Genomic DNA, 21,738 nt, shown 5'->3' with positions numbered 1-21,738 from the left:
GTAAGTGCCATGACCGCAGTATTATACATTTTGTATAATTTTTGTTTTAGATATTCAATATAAAAGCTGTATAATCCGGTCACTCGTTTTTGTATTGATCACCGTGCTGTGTATTATAGAAAATAATAATATTATGCCTCAAATATCAGTCCCTAGCCATGCCATAATTCCACATTTGAGACTACGTATTATTGTACTTTATAATTTTTACTGAAATAGCTGATTTAATTGGGTTAAAATCACTCTTAGGGCCACTTGCACGAACTAGGGTTAAGCCAACTAACACCGGGTTAACCGCTAACACGGGGTTAAACTAATAATTTGTGTTGCACCATGAAAGTTTAGAGTTTAACTCTGGGTTAAATTGTTAAATATTTAACCCGCCGACGACGCAGGGTTAAATCGCTAACTCTGGGTTAGTACTAGTAAAATGGCGCACAATTTGGAAATTTCTTTGACGTGTTGTCGGAGAGAACAAATAAATATGATCAACGACTTATTATTATTTTCTGACGACGATGAAGAATTCATAGAATACATCAGCAATTCAGCACGGATTTTTACGACCGAAGAATCGCAGAACGTACCGATTACTTTAATACACATAGAGATAAAGAGTTTCACAGAAGGTTTCGATTAGAAAAACAAAGTTTCGTATTTTTATTGAATAAAATCAAACTCAGATTGCAATACGTAAATCCCAATATCAGGTAAGTAAAGACGTTTTCACCACACCAACTGGTAAAGGCTTACTTTGCTGATTTCATTTAGTTTGATGTTTTAGGTATAGTCAGTATTTTGTTCGTGTTGGTGTGGTGAGAAATTTTGTGTTTCTCTACTACCTATATTTTGTGTTTCGCCTGAAGGCTTTCTAACGTTCGACTAGAACCGGTCGTGGAAGAATTGTATTCCCTCATGACCTCTTGCCAAGCCTTTTGTTTAAGAAGGAGGTGTGCTCCGTCCGTTTTCTTATTTTCAATTAAGGTTTACTCGGCTAATTTCGAAATTCGGGATATTCCGAAAATACTAATATCTACTAAACGCGGCTACATAATTTGCTCTGGCAACGCACCCTATGACGTTCAAGTATCTCCCTCCCAGCGTAAGTTGGCTCGAGACGCTTGTGGCGCATCAGATTAGTGAGCGAGTGAAAAATTCCCGCTTTTTTGTCATTCGGAATTACGACGACCATCGCTAACTCTGTACTTTGGTGAGTAAATGAATTGACTGCCTTTGTGTTTGAGAGATTTTCGTCTTTTAGCCATTTTAAATCGGCTTAAACTATTCTAGCTTGAATTTTATTACATTTTCAGATTTACCCGAAGTGGGGAATTCCGTGTCACAAAGTGTACCGGAATTACCCGACCTTGTTTTCTCAAAGTAATAGCCAGTGGTTCTCAAACAAACAAAATTAAGTTCTTTTGTTATTCGGATATAACGATTCTAAAATATGTACATTTGCCTTCAGGTCCGTTCGGTGAATTTAAACGAAGCACGTGTGTCATCAACATGGATTGATAAAGGCCTAGGAGGTCTTCCACCTAACTTTATATGCATTACTTGCGTTTTTTTAAAGGTTAAAGACTAAGCCTTTAATATGTGGATTTTTATTGAGTAGGTACATTATCATAAGGCGACCCCTTGGAAACTATTGATGGTGGATATAAATGTGTCATTAAAGTTTGAGTACCACAGATTCCTGATCGGGTAAATCCGAAATAAAAGTTTGACAAACACATGTATAAGTACTCCTATACGCCAAATCGAGTAAAAAGAGCCGGGAGGGTAATTTCAATCAAAAAAGGAATATGTTTCTTATGCAACATACACATAAAACTCGTTTTCAAGTGTATTAGGATTTACCCGAACCAATTCGGAATTGCACCTTTGCAACGAAAAAACAAACTAGATTTGAAATGCTTGTATTTTAAAAATCTTACATTATTTATGAAAAATTCTGTAATCCATTGTTAGGCTATTCCATCTAGTAAAGTGTGTTATTCACTATTTCCGTCTAAAAACTTTGCTATACTGACTGGTTCATGAAAACACATACACCTTATCAACTAAATACCCTAGTGCACCTTACTTATTTTTCCACCGTACTACACAAAAGTAGAAAATCTCTTTTTGTGAAGTTCGGAGCACGCACACGTGGTTTTTTATCGTGGACATTTTACGCTCTTCCTTCAAGACACAAACTGTGAAAACAGGCAGGAGTGCAACCGTTCGTCATCAGAGCTGATAAAAACAGTAAACAGTACACAGCGGCATCTCATGACACAAATATAATACGCCTAGACGAAATATCATGCCGTGTTGCTTTAAAGAAAGATAGTATTACGCCCCATGTCGTGGCGTAAAAGAGATAGACTTACATTTCCATTCATCATTCGTTCTTTAATATTTGGCTGGTTTATAGAACGGATTGAAAAAGTAATAATGTTGCCTGCTTAAAATAAAAAAACTGTCGGGTTAGCTAACCCTAATTTAGTTTTCAATGGTGCAACAAAAGATCGGGGTTAAAATTTTAACGAGTTAACCCCGGGTTTATTAACCCACTATTTATTTAGTTAACCCCTTGTTCCGTGCAAGTGGCCCTTAATGACATAATGAAACATTTAGCTTTAATAGAGAAAGCTTTTGACAGACTGGATTAAAATGATGAACATTATGAAAACAATAGGTATAGATTATAGAGACAGACAAATTATACATGCATTATACAAGGATCAGGAAACTATAGTACAAATAGGACAAGAAAAAGGAAATGCCAAAGTAAGGCAGGGAGTACGGCAGGGGTGTCCACTGTCAACAATAATTTTTAATATTTTCATTGAGACTGCTATCAGAAAGATTGTTGATACTGGAAAGGGTGGTGTCAAAATTAACGGAGAAAGGTTTTATTTCGTTAGGTTTGCAGATGACATAGCAGCCGTAGCCGAAAATTCAACAGAATTGGAACAACTCGTATCGGAAATGGACCACATATTTAGAGAATTCTGACTAAATATCAATATTAATAAAACAAAAACATTAATAACATCCAAGCTCAAATACAAACTAGAACCTATAAAAATCCGAAACACAGTAGTAGAGCAAGTTAAAAGTTTTAAATACTTAGGCAACATTATAACAGGTAACTCCAGATGTACTACGGATATCATTACACGTATAGCTATGGCAAAAAAGCTTTCAACGCAAAAAAACACCTATGGAAAGCAAAGATATCCCGAAAAATTAGGAAGAGATTTATGAAGACCTACGTCTGGAGTATAGCGTTATATGGAAGTGAGACGTGGACACTAACTCAGCGCGAGAGAGACAGACTGAAGGCTTTTGAAATGTGGACGTGGAGAAGAATGGAAGGTATAAGCTGGAAAGAGAGAAAAACAAATGAACAAGTATTGGAGCAAGTCGGAGAGAAGAGATCTCCGCTAACAATAATTGAAAATAGAAGGGGAAACATGTTGGGGCACCTGATACGGCACGATTCTTACATAAAATCAATAATCGAAGGGCGAATAGAAAAGAGGAGAGGCAGGGGAAGACCGAGGCGTGCGTTTTTAGACCAACTTAAAGAGAAGACCAACGTAGTGACGTATCAGGACCTCAAAAAAGCGGCAGAGAAAAGAACGGAATGGCGATTACTCCACAGACAAGAGCCTGGCTCTTAAATAATATGATGATGAGAAAACTAAAATATATATCATATATATCATATCAAATTTTTAACCAATAAGTATCAGTCCCTAACTACTAAGGGTGCGCGCACACGGGCGACAAAGTTGCTCGGCGACTTTTTTGTCGCAGTCTATCAGATAGTATGAAAGTGGACAGGTATGCGCACTCTTATACTAGCCCATATACTAGATCGACAAAAAAGTCGCCGAGCAACTTTGTCGCCCGTGGGGCGCACCCTCTAGAAAAATTAAAAATTCGCAGCACTCGGGCCAAAACACTTACGCCGTGTCTTGCGTGGGCGACGGTCCCGCGACCGTCGCCGTCGCGTCTCATACTTCCATATCAATAAGGTTTGATTTCGTATGCGTCGCATCGCCGTCGCGCGGCCGTCGCCCACGCAAGCCACGGCGTTACAGTGGCGGAAAATAATCTATCATAGTTTTTTGTACACATTTGCATACTTAATTCATAATTTTTTTAAAAACGGCTATTGCGATGTCGATGAAATGTACAATATACAGTTGTGTGCGAAATAATAGCAGTGTGCATGGACCATCGTAAATAGTCTATTAAAGAAGACTGACCCAAAAGACGGCCTTATATTTAGAATCTGTGTACAGAAGTCTTGTCTTTACTGGCCACTTAATTCTATTCTAATGTCACATTCAATAACAAATTCTCCATTGTGTAAAACGTATTTAAAATAGTAAGTTCTGCAAATATGGGAAGACATTGCTCTAAACAAGAGAGAAGTTTGATCAAAACGTTAATACATGAAGGAAAAACATACAAATATGTCCAGGAAATTATAAAATGTTCAGCAATAACCACAAAATTAAAAAGTTGAAAAAACCCCGACTGTGACGTAGTAGACCGATTTTCATGAAACATGGCTAATAACACTCCCGACTAACTCAGCTTTCAGACAAAAAAAAACTAAATCTAAATCGGTTCATCCGTTCGGGAGCTACGATGCCACAGACAGACAAACAGACAGACAGACAGACAGACAGATACATCAAACTTATAACACCCCGTCGTTTTTTGCGTCGGGGATTAAAAATGATCACTAATGCTCTAAAGTTCCAAGAAAAACCGGAAACAAGAGGAAGACAAAAGCAAAAGACTACAACGAAAAAGAAGATTTAATAATTGTACGTGCGGCTATCGAAACAACAACCATTCCTGTCTTCAAAACACATTCAAAACTCTTTGAACTTAACTATGAGTTCTACTGTTACATGCCAGAAGTCCGAGAAAAGTGCCACTGCTAACTAAGAGGCAATAATAATAATATAATAATGGCTAATGGCGTAATATATTCTGGAGTGACGAAAGCAAAGTGGTGCTGTTTGGGAGTAAGGGACGTCGAGAGTACGTTAGGAGACCTGCAGGAGCCGCCTTTTTGCTCCAGTACACAGTTAAAGACTGTCAAACACGGCGGGCTTAGTCTGATGGTATGGGGATGTTTTTCTTACGCTGGTGTAGGGCCTATCATTGAAATTGTGGGCATAATGGACAAGGAGTACTATGTATTCATTTGCTGCTGACAATATGCCGCTAAAATGGGTTTACCAACAAGATAATGACCCAAAACACACCAGTAAAGTTGTGAAGGCGTGGTTTAAAACCGAGAACATCGATGTTTTACCTTGGCCAGCACAATCGCCAGACCTAAATCCAATAAAGAACTTGTGGACAGATATAAAGAACGCTGTCAGTGAACAAAAACCTACCACGAAGTCCCAATTATGGGCTGTGGTACAGTCGGCTTGCAGTAATATCCCTATTGAAAGGTGTCAATGTTTAAAGCCTTATTTAGACGGCGTGCGAACTCGCATGCGATTTTAGTTACATTGCGGGCTGTTGAGGTTACATACAATTTTGCACAGCTTTCAAATACCGCAATGTAATAAAACTCGTATGCGAGTACTCGAACCGTCTAAATGGGCCCTAATTGACTTGATGTCGAGGAGATTTAAAGCTGTAATTGACAATAAAGGCCAGTGTACTAAATATTAAGAATAAATTACGCTATTGGTGCTGTTTTTAATTGTTATTATTCATGAAATAAATGACACTGCTATTATTTTGAAAACTGATATTTTTATTTTTATTTGTTTGTCTCGATAAACCCTATGCAACTGTTTTAATTCATTTTGATTTAATTTTATTAGTCGTAATGTATAGTAATTATATGCAATATAATTAAAGGTTTACAGCTTGTTTCTAGAAATGTATATTCACTGCTATTAGTGCTATTGCTATTATTTCGCACACAACTGTAGGTGCGTATGAAAAAGACAATTTGGGCAACTTAAGTTTCATGTTTAAAACAAATCGTATGCCCGAGTTATGCAGGGTAGCCCTGTGGGCCTCAAATAGTAATTAGTACGGTGTAATTTTCATACCAACGACTTCTGAGATTGAAAAAACAATCCATCTATATTGTATTGTTAGTAGATTTCGCTATTTTGTGTTTTTATTATAAGAAGTTCAATATTAGTAACATACACGAATGGTGTGCAAAGTCTCTAGTCCGCATAAGCACGCATTAAGTCTCCCGTGGCTGTCCACAGGCCACGTGCAGTGGGTCCTAAGACTCTTAAGTATTCAAATACATATTTGTAATAATAATAAAATAGTTGTTTATTTGATATAAAAGTCTAATTTGAAGAACTTTCGACTTATTGTTCTCGATATATAGCCAGTACAGTATGGTATGATAGATTTTTTCCGCTACTGTACATCATACGAACGTATTCAAAAGTTACCCAGTAAAGTCAAACGCATTGTTCGGTCCTTGTTTGTAAATTTTCTTTCTGACTCTTCTCTCTAACATCTCTTATTAATCATAGTAACTCTGTACTTTACTTGAATTCATACTATTTATTGTTGACATGTAAAAGTGCCCTTGTGGCCACTTGCTGAATAGGCTACTTGACCCTTTTTCAAAGTATGTCTTATATTATTAATTACTGTCTAATTAAACGAAAAAAAATAGTACCATATTTTATTACGACTTAAAAACCCACAAAAAAAATATTTAAAGTTTACTTTTACGTGGTCAGGCAAAAACAACATCAGCCATATTAATCTATAGAATTCTATGACATGACGTCAGTATATTTAGAAATAATTTTTAAGAAAAAAAAAACCGTCGCCTTTCGGGTTCTGGTGAAAGTTACTTGCGAATGTTGGATTATGTAGAAATGTGTAGGTATTTTTTAAAACTGCTTTTAATGCTTTAATTATTAGATGGCAACATAAATGAATATACGTATAACGTTAAGGTTTGAGGAGTTTCCTCAATTCCTCATGAATCCGATATTATATTATAAGAAATCGAAGCTTGACAAACTTTGACTTGAAAACTCAATATGCTTAACAAACATAACTAAATAAATAAATGTCACTGTTCTGAACTTAAATGCATGCTTTTCTTGCAAAAATACCAAAGTCACTTATGAGTGTGCCGTTCAGATTTGAGGAGTACGGTTCTGACTATCATCAGCAGTTCCACTGCACCAAATGTCACTGTTCTGGACGCAAGTGCATGCTGTTCTTATAAAAATACCAAAGTCACTATAAGCGTGCCGTTCAGATTTGAGGAGTTCGGTTCTGACCATCAGCAGTTCCACTGTACCAAATGTCACTGTTCTAGACGTAAGCGCATGCCGTTCTTATAAAAATGGCAAAGTCACTATAAGCGTGCCGTTCAGATTTGAGGAGTTCGGTTCTGACCATCATCAGCAATTCCGCTGCACCAAATGTCACTGTTCTGGATGAAAGTGCATGCTGTTCTTATAAAAATACCAAAGTCACTATAAGCGTGCCGTTCAGATTTGAAGAGTTCTATTCTGGCCATCATCAGCAGTTCCACTGCACCAAATGTCACTGTTCCGTACCTAAATGCATGCTGTTCCTTTAAAAACACAAAAATCACTATATGTATGCCTTTCAGATTCGAGGAGTTCCCTCGATTTCTCCAGGATCCCATCATCAGAACTGGGTTCTGAGAAAAATGGGACCAATCTGTATGCATATACATTCAATTAAAAAAAAAAATTTCAAAATCAGTCCAGTAACGACGGAGATATCGAGGAACAAACATTAAAAAAAAAAAAAAATACATACAGACGACTTGATAACCGTCCTTCTTGAGATATGAGGCGACGGTTAAAAAATATTTCACATTGTCACACCCGTCAACGACTATGAATTTTAATACAATAGAGGTTGCTTCTATGGAGATCAGATTACTAACTCTAATTTCCATAGTTGATCTGAATTATGTGACGTCACTCCATTGGCCAACACCGTTTTCGGAGTCCATAATTAAAAAAAAACATACACACATCTTTAATTAAAAATACGCAGTCATCACGCACTTTTAATGCCCGCAAGCTATAAAAATTGATTTCTTAAGTCAAATACTACAGAAATCAATAACTTGAAGTGCTAAATTCGATACGAGTCTAGTAGCCTATAATGTTTTTTTTTTCCAACACCACACGATCGACGCCGATTCTCTTGTAGTCAGTGCTGTTGACGTATTTGGACTTGAAATACGTGCTGTGCCAGACGAATTGCGCGTCCCTAGTTCAGTTATATACCATAAAATAAATAAGGGAATAATTCCTAGGGACTGACGATGACAATTTATGAATAATAACACACTGACAGTTTATTTCGCATTAGACAGATAGACATAATTAACTTGTAGGCAAAAACTAAAAAAAAAAGTTATTAACACTTTTTAGAATAGAATACAAAGATGTTTATTTCCCTAGTTTATTTGTTACATCTGTCTACTAGGGCGGTACATAGCATATTTCACCTAGTCCAGAGTTAGTTACAAGCGGGTTGTACTGTCTGTGTCATATGTAAACATGTGTACACCTTTTTTAAAAGCAACTAACAAGTTTTGCATTAATTGACTGATGAATTTACCTATCATACACGGTGTAACATGAGAACTTGGAATAATTTCAACGTCATATTCCTGATCACATTTCAAGACCAAAATGCAATATAAAAAACTTTTCTAGATTTCTCCTAGTTTCAGAATTATTTCCATGTAAAAAAAAAATAACTATTTACAAATTTCGAAAAGGTATATTTTATATAAATAGTAATATCATCAAAAAGTCTCTTTATTAAATTGCTATATTTCAACTTCAATGCACTTCATTGTTTATTCATAGTAATATAATAAATTCTCATCATCTAAATGGAAATGGGGAGGCACTGATATAAAGAGAGAATTTTGATCAAAATGTTAATAAATTAAGGTGAAACATATAAATATATCCAGGAACTTTCAAAATGATCAACATAAATTTTATCTGTCATGTTCTTAAATGGAAACAAAAACAACCATTCCAATCTTCCAAAAACATTCAAAGCTCTTTGTCGAATGATACAGATACTCATCTATGCAATATGATAATGTGATTGTCGGGAAACATGGAGGACTATTAGTTTAATGATATGATTATGCTTTTCTTAATAAAGAAGAACAAGGAATACTATTTGAAAAAGATGCTTTAAGAAGTAATGTATCCTGTATTCCTGGTTTTCTGTCAAGATAATAATCCAAAACACACTCAAACTAATAACATCAATATGTTATCCTGCCCAGCACAATAAAATTGTCAGCTCTACGTGTTTCCGGTATCACTCAAAACCTCAGACACCCCAACTGATTTTTATTTTTTTAAACTCATCTATAATATTCATCTTTTAATCTGATGTTTACTTTTTTTTAAGTTGAATTAATAATTTTCTATACAGCTCTACTCGACTTTTAACTCTACATTCAATAAACTAATTGTTAACTACCATTGTAAACTTTAAACCTATTTATTAAACCTATTTATTTGTGTATGTTACTGCAACAACATAAGGTTTACCAATAGACAGCTAAGATGTCACTGTAAAACATTTTAAAGCTTTGTCACAGTCAACTTCAAATTGGACAGGTAATCGCAGTACGCAAATTTAAACCCAACATTCAAAATGACAAGGTTGTAATTAAGTATGAGTTAAATTTTTTATGACTTATGATAAACATTAAGATTAAGGTGGCTCGCTTTCCATACAAAAAACATCTACCATTTATTTAGTCACCGCACACTACAACTAAATAAAAATATGCGCATACATCTACTATACATTATCCATCGTCGCAGTATTGAACGAAATACATTGTTTCATACAGAAATCATGGACAAATCCATGTGAATTTTTTATTAATTTTACGAAAATGTGTGTGCCAAATTTTGTGTACAGACACAGAGCCGTCATATTTCGCGCATTTTTAGTTGACATTGTCATCACTCATCAGTGACACTTGGCTCTTGACAAGTAATTATTTAAAGATATTGGTTTACTTAACTCAAGCAGACTCAGAAATAATGACGCATTTTGTCAATAAAGATACATATCGTGTATTTCGACACTGCTAGTGTAAATCGAAATGGCGTCTCGGTCAAATGCATTGACTATGAAACAGGAGATCTGGAGTTCGATTCCGGGCTCTTTTTTAATAATTTGAACTTTTTTTGGATTTATTAAGTTTTATTTTTATTTTTTAATAGAATAAATATTCTATTAAAAAAGACTCTTACTATATTTCTTTCCTATTTTTTATTTTCATACAAAAATACATTACAATCTTTATTATGCCTTTGTTGATAAAATAAAATATTACACGTCAGGTCAGGTACATAGGTCATAGTGTGGCATAGTATTAGTATTAGTAATGTGCTGACTTCCTTACATTTACTGAGCTAGTTGACCTATGTTATTGTTGTGTGAATGTTTTTCTTCAACAACTAAATAGTTATATATATGAATATGTATGTAGGTATGTGGGTAGCTTTTGCACATTGTAATTTTTCCTCAGTCACCCGCTGAGCTCAGAGACCACGAACGCTGTAGTGTTCGAAACGTCGGGATAAATTGTAAATTCATTATACACGATTTAATCCGTTTTCATAGTTTTTATTTCATGAGTAACTATCGCGGTAACTGAAGACAATATTAACTAAATGGTTACAAATAATAATTATCATCAATATAATCTGGTCCAGGCAGGCAATTATGGTCGCGCGATAAATGATAAAACATCTGGCCGTCCCTATAATCGCACTTACTAATAGTGCGAAGGGACGGCCTGATATTTTATCGTCTATCGCGCGACCATGCTACCCGTGCTGTACTAGCTTTAGCCCGCGGCTTCGCTTGCGTTAGAAAGAGACAAAAGTAGCATATGTCACTCTCCATCCCTTCAACTATCTCCACTTAAAAAACATGTCAATCCGTCGCTCCGTTTGGCCGTGAAAGACGGACAAACAAACAAACACAAATTATCTTTGGTGAAACAACGAATTCTTCCACTTCAGATTATAGAGTAACCAGCTTTTCCCATTTATAATAAACTAGCTTTTGACCGCGGCTTCGCTCGCGTAAGAAAGAGACAAAAAGTAGCCTATGTCACTCTCCATCCCTTCAACTAAATCCCCTTAAATAATCACGTCAATTCGTCGCTCCGGTTTTGCCGTGAAAGACGGACAAACAAACAGACACACACCCTTTCCCATTTGTAATATTAGTATGGATTTGACATTATTATTTATATTTAAATAATTATATATGTATAGCCCAATTTCGTCGGTAACAGCGTGTTATGTAATGGCGTCGTTGGGGAACAATCGTCTGTCACGCCGTGAAGGTGCGTTCGATTCCCAGGATTATATTTGTATTTTTTTGGATATAAATTTCGTTTTTTTTATTGACTGAGCAAGAATGGAGAGCCGAAGGTATCAATTTTGTCTTAGAGAACATATTGATTTTTTTATTGTCATTTTGATTTTCTATTTATTAAGTTGAGATATAAAACACAACTTTTAAGTGTGTGTGTGGATTGAGTGAGCACCTTCCGAAAATTAAAAAAAATATGCTGATCATTTAGTAAAAGTTCTAAAACAATTGTAAAACGAATCTCTGAATTTGTAAAAAGATAAATCAAAAGATACAGCCATTAACATGTGCTCACTCAGTTCTCACAAACTACCAACGAAAACAGTGAATATATTCATTTAACATATAATATTTATATACTAACATTTAGAAAAAAATAGGCCAACCTACCTCTATAAATATTAGATCACCTAGTGACGTATTTAATTTTTTACAAATAGTTTCTTATGCTCACTCAATCCACACACTTTTGAAAAGCCGAATTTTGATGAAAAACATAAGATTTAGACCGCTATTATATGTGTATAGTTTAGTAAAAGTGAATGGGAATTTGTAAAATACAAAACGAACCACTAACGTGTCAGGTTTTTTTATAATAAATTTTTGTAAGTGCTCACTCAGTCCACACGTTTTGAGAAAGTTAAAAATGTAAATATCTTACGATTTGTAGCACCTAAGACACTCGAAAGTACTTCAACATTTAGTAAAAATTTTTACTAAATATCCACCATCTAATATTTTATATTCGTTGTCTGGTTTTAAAGATATTCAGACATAACTTTTCTCATACAAATGTATCAAGTAGGGTGACCACACTATGTCGGCTCCTGATTTTCCCCACCTTCCCATTGTCATATTGAGATTGGGGAGTTTCGTTCAATTTTGATAATAGTTTATATTAAACTAATACCATATTAATTCTCCATCTGCAAACTGTTTTTAGGTTATGTTCTTGGCCTAGTGATGATGTGTATTGTGTAATTTTTATCGACGTCAGGATAATAACCATATCGACATTCATGCATTAAAAAGGACATGAATGATAATTGGTAAGAAACAAAGAATATAATACTTCACTAGTAAGAAACCAGAACCTGGTAATCTAATCGTGCTAACAGATGAGCGTACCGGATTTGTAAGTGGCTCTGTCGCGCCAGACTAACTGGCACGGCGTTTCGTTTTCTTTTGGCGTCGGAGTAATGCCATTCGGCTACGCACGCTGTAAAGCTGCTAACACATGACCGTACGAGCACCGTACCGCACCAAGGTCATCCATATGGATGCTTGCTAGCTTGTAAATGGGAGCAAGAAATAGTTATTATTTTCTCGCTCCCACTTACAAATCCGGTACGCTCATCTGTTAGCACGATTAGATTACCAGGTTCTGGTTTCTTACTAGTGAAGTATTATATTCTTTGTTTCTTACCAATTATCATTCATGTCCTTTTTAATGCATGAATGTCGATATGGTTATTATCCTGACGTCGATAAAAATTACACAATACACATCATCACTAGGCCAAGAACATAACCTAAAAACAGTTTGCAGATGGAGAATTAATATGGTATTAGTTTAATATAAACTATTATCAAAATTGAACGAAACTCCCCAATCTCAATATGACAATGGGAAGGTGGGGAAAATCAGGAGCCGACATAGTGTGGTCACCCTACTTGATACATTTGTATGAGAAAAGTTATGTCTGAATATCTTTAAAACCAGACAACGAATATAAAATATTAGATAGTGGATATTTAGTAAAAATTTTTACTAAATGTTGAAGTACTTTCGAGTGTCTTAGGTGCTACAAATCGTAAGATATTTACATTTTTAACTTTCTCAAAACGTGTGGACTGAGTGAGCACTTACAAAAATTTATTATAAAAAAACCTGACACGTTAGTGGTTCGTTTTGTATTTTACAAATTCCCATTTCACTTTTACTAAACTATACACATATAATAGCGGTCTAAATCTTATGTCTTTCATCAAAATTCGGCTTTTCAAAAGTGTGTGGATTGAGTGAGCATAAGAAACTATTTGTAAAAAATTAAATACGTCACTAGGTGATCTAATATTTATAGAGGTAGGTTGGCCTATTTTTTACTAAATGTTAGTATATAAATATTATATGTTAAATGAATATATTCACTGTTTTCGTTGGTAGTTTGTGAGAACTGAGTGAGCACATGTTAATGGCTGTATCTTTTGATTTATCTTTTTACAAATTCAGAGATTCGTTTTACAATTGTTTTAGAACTTTTACTAAATGATCAGCATATTTTTTTTTATTTTCGGAAGGTGCTCACTCAATCCACACACACACACTTTTAATACCCTCGCTAAATATAATATTTTATTGAAATCACTCCTTAGATAAAAAAGTCCACTTGAGTTTTTAAAGCATTACGTTACTCAGTTAACTATTGCATTTTCATTTACTAATTTAAGATTTCAAAAGCGATTTGAATACCCTTGCTCCATCAAAAATAAACAATTAGAAAAAAAAATCATTCGGATCGTAGTTTAGAAACTAAAATTTATCTATACTTTTTGGATTTTTATTAAAATATCAGATTAGGATAATTATGTTAGAAATTCTGAGTTCGACGAACAAAAAATAGTGTCACATAGTGTTGTGTTCCTGTCGGTGAGTAAGGCTGCCAGAGCTCAACGAGGGTGCGGGGTGCTGACGACGGGAGGACTTACGGAACTAATTTGTTCCGTCTATTGTCCTTTGAGTCGTCGGCAACCCAAACCCTCCTTTGAACTTGTACACTCCTTTTTGCTGTGCATACGCAGCAAAGGGGAGTGTACAAGTTTCTAATGGGGCGGCAACGCGCAAGCGACACTCTTCGAGTTGCAGGCGTCCATAGGTTACGGTGACCGCTTTCCATCAGGCGGACCGTATGCTTGTTTGCCACCGACGTAGTATTAAAAAAAAAAAGAGAAAAAGTCCTGGATTCGAACCCAGTACTTCCATGCAAATCATGCGATGGCACGTATTTACCGCAAGGCTATTTAAACAAGCTGTCGCCGCGTGAAATTATCGACTAGAAGGAATACAAAAACACTGTTTGTATGTGTGAGTGGTACTTAAAAATAGTGTAAAATAGTAAATTTATTTACATTAAGGGGATTAACGTTACAATGAGAAGTTGAATGTTTGTTGTAATACGTCAATTTTAATATTAAATGTTCGCGAAGCATAATTGAAAGTATATAAATGCCTGTACGACTCCACAAAAAAAATAAGACTGGTAATTTGCAGATTAACGCCATCTAACGCAGCCTGAGCTTCGGGTAACCTAGGCGAGCCACCTTAAACTGACAAACAACGACAAACTTCGTAGCGGAAAAAATAATTGTCCAACTAACCAGCCATTATTAATACCCCTAAATACTGAAAAAGGTAAGCAACCTCTAGCAATGCCATATGTTACATAATGTTGCATTACAAATACAATAGAATGGGCAAGTAAGGGATAACTAATAATGCAAAAAAAAAAAACCCCCATCAAGAAAGCTCACTCGATTCAACTCTTGATTCTGAACAAACTGTTTTCAGGTTTTTAGTATTAATAAACACATGCCAAAGAGATGTAAAGCTCAATTCCAAAAAATTGTATAGCTGTTACTGACAATAAAGACCATGCTACAAAATATAATATTATGAAGACCTGATACTATTGGTGCTGTTTTTATCTGTTTTAAATTTTTGTTCTTCATTAAATATACAACACTGCTATTTCTTTTTTTTAATACCTCTTTTATGATTTATATGATTTACTGTTATAGACTATTCTAGTAATAAAATTATATGCAATATTTTAAACTTTAAATCTTCAAGCTCAATAAGCAACTTGAGGGTCATTCCATTGTGACGGGTGGGACATTTATACTCTTTTTTGCCTACATTTTGCTTTATTTCTGCCAAACAGCAACAATTAGCGTATTGAATACGACATTATCACTTACCTGAATAATCAATGTTTACTGTACCATCGAAAAAGTATGAAAATGTCATTACAATTATGAGAAATTGATGGTATAAGAAGTGTGACGGGTGGGACTTCAAAGTGCCTCTCCTCTCCGACTTGACTTACACAATTCGCAATTGGTAAGAAACTATAAAACTTTTGTTAAACAACCAATTTTTATATGATTCCTGATATTGTATAGATTAGGTATTAGTATAATTTACGCAAATAACTCATAAAACAAAAATAATTTTGCTTCTCAATGCTTGTGACGGGTGGGACAGTGCTTTGTGACGGGTGGGACGAGTAACATTTGAGCATACAAATATATGAAAAATATAAAGACAGTTCTTTTGTATTTACTTTAAATCAGCTCTTTAATGAATTATTTAATGTTACAAGTAATAGTTTCATTAGTTTTCTTGGAGCATTAAGACAAAAAAAATTTTTTTTATTTTAAATTTTTAAAGGTTCAGATAATTGTCAAACATCGTCAAACAGTCTATTACTGCATACTTTTATCAGCGATTCAGGACGAATGTCTAAAATTATACCAGTTTTAATGAAAGAGACTTCTTCCTGATTCATAGCATTCATTGTGTTCTATAAAGTAATACCACAGCCGAATTAAGCAATATTACACATATAATTTGCTTTAGTATAGCCCAGCTAGGTTTAACTAAACTTAAAAGAACGATTTTATACTCACCAACTCCAGTTTTACCAGATAACCCATTCTGCTCACCCGTCACTGACGGGTGGGACCTACGTTGAAAAGCATTAAAAAGTATTTTTTTATTTACAAATGCAACGCGTTTTTTGGCTAAAATAATCAATCTCAACCTAATTGTTACTTTCACAAAGCAAGACAACAAGAGCTTAGATACTTTTAGGGTAAACAAGAAAAAACTTTGTTTTACTGTGACGGGCGGGATATGACTTACGCATTGTGTAGAAGCCCAATAAATCCTAACCATGAAGATTAATTTATATTTACTTGCCCCTGGTTTAAACAGCATTAAATATATTTTCTTTTACACATATATTCTCCGTAATGTTTATAAAAGGCGCGAAATAGCGCTGCCAACTTAGGGTATAAATATACCACCTTAGACAACTGGCGCTAGGGGTACGTTCAGACACGAATAAAATGCAAAAAAAATACACAAAAAGGAAAAACTCATTGATTCATAAAAATAGGCATAATATTCTATTCTCTAGATGTAGATTTAAGTATGAATTAAGTTATTTAATTTTTATGCTTATGGTGTCGGTTACGCTGGAATGACCCTTGACTGTAATTAAAATAAAACATTTTATACCATGCATGAAATAAAGCAACAGATAATTATAAGAAAAACAGGGACAGAAGTTATTTTATTATATTACCCCAATTTATATTTTGTAAATCAGATGGAAATATATAAAGTAAATCAATTAACCATGACGTCACTCAATTCGATTTCATATTAATTCCAAACTAGCAAGTCGTTCAAAATCGTTTAGACAGTTCTTAAAAAGAAGCTCATTTGACTAGGAGGAAAGTAGCCATTCTGCAAGTATATGGGTGATTCTAAGTTAAGAGGTAATACGTTGTATGGAGAGACGGCGCGAACTTTTTTGTTGTTTTTTACCTATTTGTTTATTTGTATTAGTTAAAACTGCCAATTTGAAGTGTTTACAAAGAGGACCAGTCAATTTATTTGTTTTATCGTGTTTTATCAGCGACCAGGGGAAATACTCAGTCCAGGGGAGATACTGTTGCACAGGGGAGGATACTTTGTGACCAGGGAAGAGACAGTTGTATGAAAAATTTAGTTTTATTTTTTAAGAATTAACTCTATTTATTGTTTTTATTATAATTATTGATTATTTATACTCAGACTTTACATTTCATAACATTCTTACAGCAAGAAAAGTGATAATTCCTTAATGAGTTGTCTTATTTTTCACTTCTCCATATTATCCATTAAAACAAAAATAATTTTAATGTACAATCAATAGGCAACAAGTAAACAAAAACCTATCCTATTAATATCAGTATTAAACCTTTTTATTAAACAGCTTCACGAAAATTTCATATGAAGTTGAATGTGAATGTGTCCTCTTTTTTCTTAATAGTTGCGTTTTTCTGGAAAGAAAACCTTCTATCGTAAAGCTAAAATAAAAATAGGCACAACGCTAAACAAAGGTTAAGAGAAAACGGAAATAAAAATAATCAAAACTAGTACAAAAGTATCTCCCCTGGCTTTTTTGATAAGCCAGGGGAGATACATTTTCGATGAAAATCAAAAATAGCTGTAAAAGTGTTTCTCGTACGCAATTCATAAATAAACGTAACAATATATTCAACATTTACAGTGGATATTGTTATATATATTAGTATTTAAACAAATGATTGTGAAATAAAAGTGACCAGAGGAAAGACTGCATTCACTCAACATTTCTGTACCCAGCGAGTGCCGTGGCCGAAATAATCAACAAAACGGATGCATAGTTGCCTTACGCGCCTCTTGACGGTAACTTCACATAACACCCTCTGTATTAGAGGACAGAACCTCCACAGATTAACAAATTAAACCGACTTTTGAACGAAAACTAAAAAGCCAGGGGACGAGACACGAAACACGTAGGACAAAGTTTGGAGTTCATAATTGTTGTTAAATACAGTAATATAAGAAATTCCACTCATAAAATACTGTTCCTTAGTTATTAGTGTTTGTAAAATTAAGGCTATTAAAATAATAAGTGAATTTTAACAAAGTCATAATTACTTGTTGACAAATAAATTCGGTTGGGGGACAGGCCAGGGGAGAGACATTTTTCCTACATTAGAGCTGATTGTGACTAATTTACATGAATTTCTGTAATAATTTTGAGTGCCCAGGTAGAAAACATTTAGTTTTATAAAATAAATATGTTATTATGAAGTATTATCTTGAAAAAATATATTCTTTTGTCAGTGCCGTCGAAAGTACCTCTTAACTTAGAATCACCCATATATTAACTGCTACTATTTTGTACACAATGTGCATGCATGGTTAAAATCTTCCGGGGTCATAATACACTGTGTGAAAATATCTATTATCCCAGTTACCAGAAAACAATGTGATGAAGAAAAGCCCGATGAACCGCCTTAATTAAGATGTAGCTTAAAATTGAATTACACCTTGTCACATCACATTATATTAATATTATTTGACTTGAAAACAAAATACTATAGTTATATACATAACTATTTAAAGTTTAGGTTGACCACATTAATGTCTACTTGGATTAAATCTACGCGACGCGACATTTCACAACGTAGAAAGCTTATCTTGACTTATCATAACAATGAAAAACCTGTCCTACAAAACTAAGAATAAATCATTGGTTCAATTAAACAAAAACACGTATACCGCCAGTGCGTACTTAATTACTTCAATTTTAGTGAGCTTTAAAATGCTCCCAAGCCGCAACATGCAATGAACTCACCTGAATTAGGCTGCTCCTGTATGTCCACCACCGACAACATTCCTTTCTTTTCAAAGATATTTCGCACGTTTGTGCATGATAGTTCCAAATCCGCCACACAAGAACTAACCATTAAACTTGCGAACACCAGTACTAGGAATATGTGTCTCATTTTCAATCCGTGAATCGATTTTTTGCTGGGCGACAGTTCAACACAATAACACTCTCTCACAGTCATGGCTTTAACAAATTACTCTTCATATACATCAATAAGGACTGATGTAAAAAGACAAATCAAAGAATAATTGGTTTTTGATTTATTTCTTCTTATAAAAAGTATTCTTAATTAGAACTAATAATATTAATAAAAACGTGACCACTGAACCGTATCTTCAAATCAACTACGATCCATGATGGCCGCAGTTCGACTGCAATGTAAATTAGTTCACCTAACTTCAACCCGTGTTTCTTGCGTGTTTCTGCTGCTACAAGAAAAAAATAGCGATCAAGGCAATCGCACTTACCAAGGACTGGCAACATTAAAGGCCTCTACAAACTTTTAGGCCGACAACAGACAGTCAGTTAAGGCCGGCAACAGACGGTCATAGGCTCCCCACAGACAGTCTTAAAAATTCATAATCTTAAAAAAAACTTGTATGCAATCATGACAAGACACTGACAGATCTGTCAGTGTCAATTGCATACAAAATTTTTTTAAGCAAAATTCATAATCTTAAAAAATCATAATCTGGCACTTAGGCTGACATCTGTCAGTCAGTATCAGTTTGAACTGTCAATTTGCATACAATTTTTTTTAAGATTATGAATTTTTAAAGACTGTCTGTGGGGAGCCTTAAAAAAATTGGTTGTCTGTAAAGTCGGTTTACGGACGGTAGTTTAACGTGATAACGTCAAACATTACAGTAGTATAGACAGGGGCGGTCAGAGTATAGCAAAAGGGGCCCGATTCTGGGACTTTTTTCACGTTTTTTTATTTATTTATTTAAAATACACAAAAGTTAACAGTATTTCACCAAAGCACTTATGTGGTAATATAATTATGTACATGTTAAATTGACATAAATAAAAGCAAACACACTTAAAAGTTAAACTATGGTTATTACATTAATCACCTAAGGAGTGTAGAGTCTATGAACCTTAAGAGTTTTCTATAAAACACACCAACACTATCAGCAAATATGTCAATATCGTCTGTCTCCAACATGATGCGGTTAAGAGCAGCTCGGGCTCGAGCGGTGCGCCGGCCGCCGCGAACAGGCGCCGCCGCCGCCGCGCCGGCACCGCGCCCGGCATGCCAACCACCACATTCGCTCTTGGCACTTGCAGCCCCATTCTCTCAAGCACGGATGCGTCATCTACTCTATGGTGAAACAGTTGGCGGTAATGCATAATATGCAGCAGTTTTCGTCTGGTTTCTAGAGTTTGAAGACCAACCATTCCTGTTACGAATAGAGATGGATACATATATGGGTAATATCCGTACAGTCGTTTGTAAATGTGCCTACAGAACTTCCTCTGCACTCTTTCTAGCATAGTGTTTTGTTCTTATTAGAAAGAATGCATTAAAATAAGCATCTTTTATAAATTAAAGTTTTTTTTTAAACCTACTAATTTAGGAGTTAGAGTGGTGCAAAGTTGCAAAATTTTCCCGTAGCATTACTAAGACGCCAGAGACAGAAAGCGATATCGACGGAGCCCCGCTTATTACAGAAACTGCACAGAAAAGGAGCCTTCGGCCGTTTGAAGATACCTAACGAACCTAACCTATGCCTATATAAAAGTCGTCATTTTGTATCCTAGACCGTTTGCGAGACACGCGTTAATTTTATTAAAGTGCTAGTGCTATTTACTAATCTTAGAACCCTAATATCTCAGTAAATATTAATGGAGAAGAAAAAGTTTATATAACAAAACATCCAATTAAACGTGTTCTATATGATTTATCAATATTAACATAGGTTATATTGGTAAAAAAAATCATCGTAAATTTATTAAGTCTCTGGCGCCTTAGTAAATACTATGGGAAAATTCGCAACTTCGTACTGCTCTAACTCCTAAATAAGTAGGTTTTTCAAACAACTTCATTCTATAAAAGATGCTTATTTTAATGCAATCTTTCATGTTTTTAAATTACAAACACTCAAAAATAATAAACACGGGCGCGCCATCTGTCGCAGCTGTGGTGCTTTACTCAGGCCACACGCTACAACCATACCGAGCGCATCGATCAGCCGCTTAGTTCCAACGCGCGCCAATAGATGGCGCTTAAGCTATATTGGGAAACAGGACAATGACGTCATCTTTTTCGTGCATGCTGCCCGTAGTAACGAGTTATTAGACGTTATCACGTCAAAAACGTAGTGACTCAATACTCTTTGGCCGGCAACAGAGAGTCTTAGGCTTCCCACAGACAGTCTTAAAAATTCATAATCTTAAAAAAAACTTGTATGCAATCTGACAGTTCAAATCTGTCAGTGTCTTGTCAGTGTCAGTTTGAACTGTCAGATTGCATACAAGTTTTTTTTAAGATTATGAATTTTTAAGACTGTCTGTGGAAAGCCTTAAATTTCATAATCTTAAAAAATCATAATCTTAGGCTTCCCACAGACAGTCTTAAAAATTCATAATCTTAAAAAAAACTTGTATGCAATCTGACAGTTCAAATCTGTCAGTGTCTTGTCAGTGTCAGTTTGAACTGTCAGATTGCATACAAGTTTTTTTTAAGATTATGAATTTTTAAGACTGTCTGTGGGAAGCCTTAGGCACTTAAAAAAGCATAATCTCAGTTCAAACTGACAGATCTGTCAGTTTGAAGTGACAGGTTGCATAC

At 34.9% G+C, this 21,738-nt stretch overlaps 1 protein-coding gene across 1 annotated transcript in view; it reads right to left on the bottom strand.

The window, feature by feature from the left end:
* The window catches only part of LOC125240857 (glypican-4), an 85,091-nt gene extending 65,788 nt beyond the window's left edge, over nt 1-19,303 (bottom strand). The window contains exon 1 of the mRNA XM_048148998.1: nt 18,909-19,303. Coding sequence (XP_048004955.1) covers nt 18,909-19,125 — 217 coding nt within the window. The 5' untranslated portion in view covers nt 19,126-19,303. The remainder of the gene's footprint in view (nt 1-18,908) is intronic.
* Nucleotides 19,304-21,738: the final 2,435 nt, after the last annotated feature.

This window comes from Leguminivora glycinivorella, chromosome Z, assembly GCF_023078275.1.
Source record: "Leguminivora glycinivorella isolate SPB_JAAS2020 chromosome Z, LegGlyc_1.1, whole genome shotgun sequence".
NCBI classification, from domain to species: Eukaryota; Metazoa; Arthropoda; class Insecta; order Lepidoptera; family Tortricidae; genus Leguminivora; species Leguminivora glycinivorella.
Note: the sequence above shows the minus strand (reverse complement) of the source record. Positions and strands in the feature narration are given on the sequence as shown.